This window comes from Egretta garzetta, unplaced genomic scaffold (assembly GCF_000687185.1).
Source record: "Egretta garzetta isolate BGI_Z169 unplaced genomic scaffold, ASM68718v1 scaffold108, whole genome shotgun sequence".
Taxonomy (NCBI): Eukaryota; Metazoa; Chordata; class Aves; order Pelecaniformes; family Ardeidae; genus Egretta; species Egretta garzetta.
In genome coordinates this window covers 6,462,517-6,473,244 of record NW_009260614.1, presented here as the reverse complement: position 1 = coordinate 6,473,244, position 10,728 = coordinate 6,462,517, and the positions used below count along the sequence as shown (strand labels likewise).

The window sequence follows — 10,728 nt, the reverse complement described above, 5'->3', positions numbered from 1 at the left end:
CGGAAAGCTTTTTTTTTTTTTCCAGAAACAAATGGTTGAAATAGCAGCAACCCCCCCAAGCAAGCCAGACGCGTGTATCACCTCCGAATGATTATATGGGAGCTAAAGTGTTTTTCTGGTAGCTGTTTTGTTAAAGTTGTGTTTGTAAGTGACAGACGAGATCACAGAAATAGAGAATACCACCAGGCAAAGGCAGAAAAACCTAGTAACTGAACATGCGTTGGGACTGTAATGCAGAGAGATGGAAGAGTTCCTGAGCCACCTGTGGCAGAAGAGAAACGTGAAGCTGTGAGAGAAGTCATTCTGGTTTGCTTCCTGCTGTGTTCAGGAAAGCAGGACTTTGCCTGTTCTCTGAGAACAAAACCAAATCAAGTGTCTGAGAAATCTGAATTTAGGAGATGTAGCTGAAAACAGCTAAGATCTGTAACATTTGACATTCTGAAATAAATGTGAACCCTTTCTTGCTCCTCTGTCTCCAGCATTTGTGAACGGGTGACACCTCGGCTGTCCCATGCCAACTCAGCAGTGGTGCTGTCAGCGGTGAAGGTCTTGATGAAGTTCCTGGAACTTCTTCCCAAGGACTCTGACTATTACAACATGCTGCTGAAGAAACTTGCCCCTCCACTGGTGACCCTGCTGTCTGGAGAGCCTGAAGTTCAGTACGTTGCCCTGAGGAACATCAACTTGATTGTGCAGAAAAGGTAAAGCCTCAGGGGGGTGTTTTTCCTGGGTTGTGGAAGGGCACCTGGTTATTTCAGTCCTTCAGATATTTCCACGTGCACAGAACTTCATGTAATCCAGGTTCAGATCCCTTGAGGGATGGATTAAACAGTCTCGTGACTCTGGCAGCCTGAATTAATTTTCTTTATAGCATACTTGTGATACCAGTATCATACAGTATCTCTTTACCTGCCTCCCTCTTCAACACCTTTCTAAGAGCAGTAAGAACTGCCCTCTCATTAGACTATAAATCAGATTGCTAATAGGAAGGGGGGTGTAACTGTACGGTTCATAGTGACCTGTAGAAACTCAGTGTGCTCCTGCTGTTCTCTTCAGCATAGAATAACCAGGATGGTGACATACTGATGTACAGTGGGTTGTTTTTTTCACCAGTTTACTCCTACGTGCATGTTTAAATACTGTTCCTTGCTGGAAAGGTGGGATAGGTTGGATAGCACTTTGTGATTGTATTCCAGGCAGTTACTGTGCACTGGCATCTTGCAAGTGAAAGCAGAAAAAGAGTTTGTAGGTGGGTTTTGCACTGAGATGAGGATGTTATTCTTTCACTGAAAACACTGACGTCCACTGACTGTCTGCAGTGGTTGGCTCAGCAGTTCAAATGGAGGAGGTGGAGATGTAGGCATGGAGAGACTTGAATTCTGCATTTTGTATTTAAACAATCTTTTTCTCCAGCCTTCTAACTTTCTTTAAATTGTTGTTCTTATATGTTTGTTTGCATGTCCTGGACACAAAATTACACCATTCTGTTTCTCAGTGAATGTTTGGGTAGATTACTAAACAGAAGATACCTTTGGTAGGGTAGAGCCCATTGTTTTTACCAGTCTTGAGTGAAACAAGGTTATGTTCCCTCTAGGCCTGAAATCCTGAAGCAGGAAATCAAGGTGTTCTTTGTGAAGTACAACGACCCCATCTATGTGAAACTGGAGAAACTGGACATCATGATCCGCCTAGCTTCTCAAGCAAACATTGCCCAGGTCAGCCGAGGAACTTCTGATGTGTTCTGGGGATGGAAAACTCTCTTGTGGTCCTTGCATGAGGATGTATACAACTACTGCTAGTGTTGTCCTGGCTTTTAGGCATCACTGTCCCTGATATAGTGCTTTTTGCAGCTACGTCATGGGAGATGTTGGAATTTCATCCATAATTTAAACATTAATAGTGTGGTATGTCTTGCATTGTGTTAGGTAGATCTTGTTTTACAGATTACAATTCCAGGAGGAGAGCTGATGTCTCCTGTCAAATGAGTCACAGCCAGTGCTGAGGTTGGAATGAGAGGCTTGTGTCAAGTGAGAGGTGTGCCTGTAATGGAGGCATTCAGAAAGGCCAAACATTACTGAAGTGTGAATTTCAAGCATATTAGTTAAATTGTTAAGCCCTTGCACAGGCGCTCTTCAGAGCTAAAATAACCTTTATTTTGCTTATCTTTCTTGCAGAGTGGAAATTGCACAAAGCTAAAGCTAAACTGAATTGAGACTGCTTTACAGTGTAGATTCCTCTTGGATTTGATGTAGTGTTACTCCAAATTCCTTTCTTAAGGGAAGTGTTCTTGAGTGCCACCCTGGCCACAAGACCTAACGCTAATGCAGAGTGATTAATGCCTCTGGTTAGTGCTATTATTGTCCTATCCAAATTGTCACAAGGCGACTTCGTTTAATATGACGTTTTTAAGCAGCTCTCTTCAGCTCTTCTCCTCTGATGTTTTTTTTGGAACAGAGCAAGGAAATTCATGCCCCTTTTGTGCTGGGGACATGGAAAACATTTAAAAAATCAGATTCCCTGAGAATGTATTCAGAATTTTCTATTTACTCTTGGTAGGCTCCATACTAATTTTAATGCATAATGTTTAGATAATGCAGGTTGTTTGGATGAAAGGCAGTGGTGTCTGGAGGGCAGAGTCTGGGACCGGGATCTGCAGACTAATGAATTAATTTCTTTCTGGTTCTAAAGAGGCACTCCTAAAAACAACCCAAGCTTCATCAGAAATACACCCTGAAATGAGACTCAAGGAGACCAGCCTTCTGCCCGCAGCCTCCCTGTGCAGCTTGTCAAGACTCTTCATCTCCATGCCCGTGCTAGACCAGGGCAGCAGACTAGTTGAATCCGAGGCACTTGGACAGTATTTGAAAAGCATAAACTGCTAAACCAGGGTGATCTAAGTAGTGTGCAACATAGATCATCCAAGGAAATAATAAAACTTCAAAACACAGATGTCCTGTCTACTCCTTGTAGATTTATTTGTCTGCAGTCTGGCCCTTCAAGGCCTCCCTATCTTGTCATTGTTCTGAGCAATTGGCATTGACTAGAGATTTTTCAAACTGTCTGGCTTTGTGCTGCTCACCTCTCCCTTGCAATCTATTTATGACATCACTATGAAATCCCTGATGTCATGTTTGACATGAGAAACTGAAACAAATGAGATTTTGAGGGAACATAAACTGTGTAGGGTCTTTTTAAAATAATTTTTTCTAAGATAAGTGATTTGTTTAAGACAAAGTACCTTTTTAGTTAGTGGTCTGTAAGATACTGGCTTAAGCCCTTGTTCAGTTTCCATTAGCAAAAAAAAAACCTGAGACAAAATAGTAAATCTTATTTTTAAGAGGGGGAAATATCTTCACACTGTTATTAATCTCTGTATAGGTGTTCCAGGGTGTTCTCAGATCTCCTCTGCATCTCAGCACAGAAAAGGAGAGATCAAAAATGGTTGTTGCTGAGAGTTTTGCATACAGTGAATGTAGAACAATAAGTACAATAAACAGTACTTAAAATCCACATGCATGGATGTGACCCCGCTTCACTGTATTTTCAGTGTAAGAAGGAATAGCAACATTTAAGTTTGGCAGGGCTGATTTTGCCCTCAGCTTTTGTTCAGGGGAATTTGAAAATAATCTACACCGAGCCATTTTTTTGCTTTGGCCAGCCTAAATGAAGTCTTGCTGCCCAATCCAAGCCAGTGGGTTTCAGAGATTGAGATTGATTGTGGAGTTTGACTGTGTTAGCTTTGAATGTGTGTGGCTAGCTGCAGAAGAATACATCCTGCTCGTGTTCTGGTATTCAGGTAGCATCGCTTGTCAGAGTGGAATGTTCTCTCTGTGTGACCCCAGGGACACCATGTGTCACCATGTGTGACACCATGTTGGTGTGCTTTCTTTGCAGGTCCTGGCAGAGCTCAAGGAATACGCTACTGAGGTGGACGTTGACTTTGTGCGCAAGGCTGTCCGAGCAATTGGGCGCTGTGCCATCAAGGTTGAGGCAAGTATCTGAAACTTGAGGTTTTCTGTGGCTCTCTGTCTTCAAAAACGCTGATGGGCTTCGCCATCTCATTCCCACGTTACACAAATTTTATTTGCTCCTGTGTTAGCAGTCAAGTGACCTGGATGCATCATGCTCATGGGCAAAGCCCCAAGTGAAGAGCAGGCCTTGTGAGCTCCAGTTGAGTACATCACAGGAGGGTTGTGTGCTCCGCTCAGACCTCAGATTGCAGGCAGAGCAAGGCAGCTAAATCATCCTTGATGGAATACTTTACTGTACTGGCTTCAATGGAACAATGACCACTTACCCATGAGGACCTCCTTTAATAGCTTTGGCCTGACCATTTGAAGGGGGAAGGAGAAGAGATCATGCAGAGGAACTCAGTAGCATGAAATGTTTTGTGTCCCCCCTGTTTCAGCTGAACAGAACACATACATAGAATTACAGAGATCCAGGCATTTAAGTGCAATGTGCACAAACATAGAGTGACCCTATCTGCTTATCTAGTGTTATAGGTCTGTATAGCTTGTAGCTTCATTTGGAATGTGCTCTCTCTAGCCTGGGTGCTTATGCAAATAAGTTCCCAAGAAGCTCTACAGATATCCAAAACAACAGTCTGAAATGTCCTCTGCTGGTTAAACATCCACCAAAATGCTCATAATAGAATTTTTTTTTTTTTTTTAGTGGTGTCCCTGTTTAATTTCTCTGTAAATGAATCTGGTATGCCTGACAGGAGCTCAGAAAGCCTGTGAAGAGAGAGAAGACTTATGCTGTGGTGTTGGTACTTTTCAGTAAACTGATAACAGAGTGCAAAATGTCACATAAGTGGTCTAATTTCAGCTGAGCTCATTTAGCTTTTGCTAAAGTGTGTTCCCATGAGCATTGCCTGACAGCAGATTTAACTAAAAACCTAATCATGCCTAGTATGGTGTCAGTGCACAATTTCCCTTGTTTCGGCTAAACTACTGTAAGTGTGTGTAAAGGGGACACCAACCTCTGTCCTCTTGAGAGAATCGACTGCCTATGGAGCCTTCTCTTTCTTCAGCTCTTAAAGGCTTATCAGTGCCATGGGCTTTCTTTTAAGCCTGGCCCAACAGAGCAGGGGATCACTGCTTAGATGACCTCTAGGGGTCCCTTCCAACCCAAAACATTCTATGATTCTATTTCATGTCTGCAGTTCAAAATACCTGAGCATTCTTTTCATGTTGAGTACAGGCAGGAGGCTGTCTGGATGGAGCCACAGCAGTGACAGTAGAAAATGGTCTTGAGTGTGGAAGAGGGCTACTGAGAAGTTAAAAGAAGCTGGTGGTAGCCCTTTTTGTAGCGGTGCTTGTGCTGGGGAGTGAGAGTTTGCTTTAGTTCTCAGTAGGGACTTTCTTGCTGGGATTTGGCTGTGTGTCTGTCCTAGTTTCACATGAAAGGTGGTGTATTCCTGCAGTATCAAGGTGGTTTTAGAAGTTTTTACCCTTTCCTGCCCTCATCCCCTACATTTTTTCTTCCCATCCCCGATACCGTGACAGTCATACCCAGTATGTAAAAGACTAATAATAATGTCCCAGCAGATTTGCAGTGACCCTCTAGCTGCATAATTGTGTCTCTAGATAAGTGGTGTTAACCTTGATTTTTAGCAATGCTCCTTTGAAGACACTGCTGGTAAAGATGAGGTGTGTTTACTCTTCTGACAGGAGCCAGATTTAAAGAGAGCAAATACAGAACAACTCATTACAGTGTCCTCATCTCTAGGTTAATCCCTGTCCCCAGTGCATCTGTGTTTACTAGAGGCTGTTGCACTGTGAGTTATGACTAATGGAAGAGCATTCTCTCAGCCATCAGCGTCCAAGTTCCCAAGGCTTAGAAATCTGCTTTTTGACATAGGGCACAGCTGGCGGGAGCTGTTGATGAATGAGTATTCACAGGGAATCTCAGCTCTGCCTTCAAGGATCCTACCTTTTGTCTAATTGTCTCTCCTAGAAGCGTAAGACAGTAAATAAATTTGTCTGCCGTGACATGCGCCATAGAGCAAGTGTGGCATTATCTTTGCTGCAGAGCAGTGCATGGTGCTAACAGCAGAGGTAGTGCTCGTTTTGGAAATGGAAGCGATACCCATGCTGAATAGTGAGGCTGATGGATTTTGCCCAGGCTTAAGTAGTCATATTGGTTTGGGGGATGTCAGAATGACATCATTTTGCATGGATAGACTAGCTGGGCTCAGCGTTAGCTTGAGTATGTCTACAGCAAACTGTGTGGTGTAGCTAGACTTGACAGCATGAGGTGAAGGTGCCTGGCTTGTGCATCGGTTTCCTCCACTGACAGCACTAGATGAAGAAGTCATCTGATGCTTTGATTGTAAGAAAACAAAGCACCGCTCCTATGGGAAAAGGAAACGACGTGGATGCAGTAAGAATAGTGATTCCTCTGGAGCAAAGGAGAAGCAGAAGGAGCCATATTAGAGGGGGATTTGTCTTGGTTCCAGGAGATTCTGCCAGCAGCCCAGTTCTTAGAAATCATCGAGGCTTATGGCTGTCAGCGTGGTACGTGCTACTTAAGTAAACTTGCAGGCTTTCTTTTGGTTTCTACAGAAAAACAAAGCAGTTTTGACATTGGTGAGTTGTCCTTCCTCGCTCCAACTTAAGAGCTGTTCTGGCTGGGGCACTCTTTCATCAGTTTGCAGAGCACTGCAGTCCCCAGGGATGTCCACCTTCAAATAGCAATGTGTTTACAAGGGATGGGGTGAGCTGAGATGTATTTTCTTACAGGGAAATTTTGTTAGAGGGGCTGTTCTACTGTGCATGTGCCCACGTGACTGCTCACTTTCCAAGGGACTCTTGGGCTAAAAATCGATGCTGCATATTTCAAAGTGGATGATGTGCTCTTCCTGGAAAAAAACATGCTTTAAAGTGTCTAAAGAAAAGAAAAATAAACTTTAATTTGCTTTTCCTTGGATTCTGCAACTATTAAAGCTTTGCTAATTGTAGGCTCTGACAGGACTGGACTGCTTGTTGCAAACAGTCCAGGTAGGGTCTGTAGAGTAGAGTTGGCTTAGGACAGATTTACCCTAAGTGCTCCTTAAGGCCACTTGTTAAAATATCTAGTCAAAGTTGTTGAGAAACTAGTAGGAGATGAAGTTGCAAGCTCCGAAGCATCTATCTTGCAAGGACTTTGGGTATGGTTCCCACTGTGACCGATGTCAATCTGTGCGGAGCCAGGTCCATCCATGGTCAGTCTGCATGAAATGGAAGAGTCTTCCAGGTCACAGGTCTCAAATCTCTTCTTGAGCAGGAGATGAGATCAGAGCAGGACATTTTCAGATTGCCATTTCACTGCCTCCGTAGTGGCATAGTACCTGTAAAGCTGTGCTAAGGAGGGAGAGGTAGCATAAAAAAGTATGATACCAATCATATAATTTTGTATGATGCCTCTCCTTACCCTGATACCAACTGTATTGGATTTTTTTTCTGTTTGGTGTGAATTTCAGGGGAGAATTTTATGGTCTTCAGGGCCAGTTTGCAAAGACAGAGCAAATGCTCGTTGGTAGCGTTTCCTCTCTTGGCTGATCCTCTGTGCCAGCATTGCCACTGTCTGCTCTTGTAGGCTGTGTTTTTAAGGTACCACAGCTGGAGTTGCGAGGGCAAGAAATCACCAAGGGGTTTTAGTCTCTGCTTGTCCCAAAGTCAGCTCAAGTCTTGGGGTTTGTCTTTGAGGAAAAACTCAATTCCTGTGACTTAAATGCCATTTCATTCCTCCTCCTCCTGCCCAGCCTTCAAGAGCTGTGAAAGTGAAGGGGACTATTAGCTCACTTGAACTGAAAAATCCACCTACGTTGCTATTGTTTATGCCCTATGATGTTTGTCTCAATCCTGAACGCTTTATGAATGTTCTGATGGTGACTGCCTAGGCAGTGTCGTGAGCAGTCTGCTTCTCACATTAATCACCAGCTGTGTAATGAGGCTTCATATGTGCTCTGCTAATAGCCAAATTGCTGTCCTTATTTGAGACTCTCCGGTGCTGGAGTTGGTTGCTCCTGTGCTGTCCTGCCTCACTGTGCTATTTGGGAAGAGACCTCCCTGAATTATTTGCCTCTAACTCCAGTTCTGGTTTCTGGAACATGCCAGTGTCCAGTCCTTGTTATCTTACAGTGCTTGTGGCTGGGAATTTTGAACTAATTAATGTGAAAGCTGCATTAGCAACAGCTGGATTTCTGTTTATAGCTGTATCTTCACATGTTGCTAGTGACCTCACCCCAAAAATACTGAACCTCTTGGTGGTGTGAGCTGATTTTTGCTGCTGGTTTTGCAGTGTGATTGACAGCATGGTTTTCTCCTGCCTTCTAGCTTCCCCAGACACCTTCTAGCACTCCCTGTCAAAACTCTCCCAGCTCTCGTTGCCACAGCTTGGGGAACTCCAAAAGCACTCATTCAGTCGCCTGTCTTAACTGCTAGCCGCCAAGAGGGTGACATAAGTAGTAATGCAGGCAATGTTCTTAAGGTCTCTTGTGTGGTGATCCAGCATCTACTGGCATGGTTGCTTCAACCGCTACTTTTTGCAGGAGCTGGAATCAGCTGGTATCTTCTCTGTAATACACAAGCACTCGTCAACCTGTCATTTTTTTCTGGACGCTCATATTGAGTTGGTAGCTGTTGTCCTTCCCCTCCCAGCCACCCCAGACCTTTTCTCATATGTATGCCATGTTCCTCAGCATGTTCTGTGGGCTGGAAGGGAGTGTTTCTTCAGCTTGTTTTAATTGTATTGTTCTGTTCTTCTCTCTAGCAATCTGCGGAGCGCTGCGTGAGCACACTGCTAGACCTCATCCAGACCAAGGTCAACTATGTGGTCCAGGAGGCCATTGTTGTCATCAGAGACATCTTCCGCAAGTACCCCAACAAGTATGTGAAAGTATTGTAAGGTTTCTGGAAGCCCTTGTCTGCTAGCACCTGAATAGAGCAATGTAAAACTCACTCAGCATAGCTTGCCAGGGCTCTGAGTCCATTCTGATTCTAGCTCCTAGTACGGTAGGATTCTGATGTCAGCTCTAGATGTGGTATCAGCCTGACACATAATTAGTTTGAATTGAAAGCTTTTCCTTCCCCACTGCTCCATATTGATGTTGAGCATAAGCCTTAATCAAAAGCTAGTAAAAGTCTTACAGAGAACTCCAGAAGGAAAATTTGACCAAGTTTACAGCATCAGGCTTCTGGTTTTGCTCATCTCCTCTAGAAGGTTTATGTACGAGGCCATGAATGTTCATGGCTTTCATGGTCTGAGATCCCAGTCAGACTCTGCTGAGCAAAATGCTGCTGGCTTTCTCCATCGAGTGTTCTCTCTGGCTTGGGCAGTACTCAGCTTCTTTTAAGCTGTTCCTGCAATAAGGTTTCATCTCTTCAGCTACAGAACAGCAGCAATGTCTTTCAGCAGAGACTTCGTGATCACCTAAAAAGTAATATGGGACATCTGCAGGCCTCTCTGGCAATTTCTGCTGTCAGTTACAAGATAGAGTGCCTGCTTATGACAGGGATACCCACGCATGGGAGCAGGGGAAGCTAAATAATTAGTGTGGGGTATTACAGCAAAGCCTTTGGGGAAGTGCAATATCCAGTTTAGAGTTACCAGTCTGAAGACACCAGTGAGGCTGCAGGATCTGATATAAGTTTATGGTTTGAACTGTTGGATCAAATGTTCCTTTTAGCAAAACAGAGAGGGCGGCAGCTTTGTTTTGAATTCCACATTTGGGTGGTCTTGCTGATTAACGAAACTGCAAAGCTCTTGAGGACCCTGCAAGATCTTAGTGCTCAGCTTGGAAAAAGAAAAAGCCTAGGAATATCTCTGTAGTTGAGTGAAAATGCTGCTTGTTGCATAGAAATACAAGACATTGTAATTCAGCACAGGATTCTCTGCAGAATGATGTGGGCAGAGATGGAGTAAAACAAGTTGAATTCACCCCAGTAATCCACCTGTACTCTGACAAATCAGGTATGAAAGCATCATTGCCACTCTGTGCGAGAACCTAGATTCCCTGGATGAACCAGATGCCAGAGCTGCCATGATCTGGATAGTGGGCGAATATGCGGAAAGAATTGACAATGCAGATGAGCTGTTGGAGAGTTTTTTGGAGGGCTTCCATGATGAAAGTACTCAGGTAAAATTGTGTTGTGTGTCTTATCTGTAGTGTTTCATGCAGCGTATATATGGGACGGACAGTAAATATTATTGCAGTGGTCAGAAAATACCTCCCAAAGAAAACTTCAATATTTGGCTAATATAACACTCTGGGGAGTCTGTAGACTTGCTCTGTTGTCTGTATCTCCTAAAATTCTCTTCTTAGAAGGGTAAGACAGAACAGGAGAGGTTCCTAGATGTTGCGTACTTCTTGGGGAATAGCCCTACTAGGGACCAGAACATACTGAAGAACAGTGATGAGATGCATAAAAGTATGACCTAAATCTCAGTCTGCTGATCCAGGGATGTGTCTGTGAAAATGTTTTGCAACAGGCAGGAGTCTGAGTCTCGCTGTACTGGGTTTCACTGGCAAAGAATAGTGTAATGCTGTTACAAAACTTAGGACTTGAGTTTCATATCAGTAAAGGATACTGAGACTTGGGAGACGTTGCTAAAGCATGGATGAATTTTCTGATCTCTACTGTGTTCCTTTCTCTTAGGTGCAGCTCACCCTACTGACTGCTATAGTGAAGCTGTTCTTAAAAAAGCCTTCCGAGACGCAGGAGCTGGGTCAGGCGGTCCTTC

General features: G+C 43.8%; 1 protein-coding gene across 1 annotated transcript in view; it reads left to right on the top strand.

The window, feature by feature from the left end:
- AP2B1 (adaptor related protein complex 2 subunit beta 1) overlaps positions 1 to 10,728 on the top strand; it is a 77,347-nt gene that overhangs the window by 20,005 nt on the left and 46,614 nt on the right. The window contains exons 6-11 of the mRNA XM_009645012.2: positions 480 to 701; positions 1,595 to 1,715; positions 3,895 to 3,990; positions 8,758 to 8,873; positions 9,958 to 10,123; positions 10,644 to 10,713. Of these exons, the coding sequence (XP_009643307.1) occupies positions 480 to 701; positions 1,595 to 1,715; positions 3,895 to 3,990; positions 8,758 to 8,873; positions 9,958 to 10,123; positions 10,644 to 10,713 (791 nt within the window). The remainder of the gene's footprint in view (positions 1 to 479; positions 702 to 1,594; positions 1,716 to 3,894; positions 3,991 to 8,757; positions 8,874 to 9,957; positions 10,124 to 10,643; positions 10,714 to 10,728) is intronic.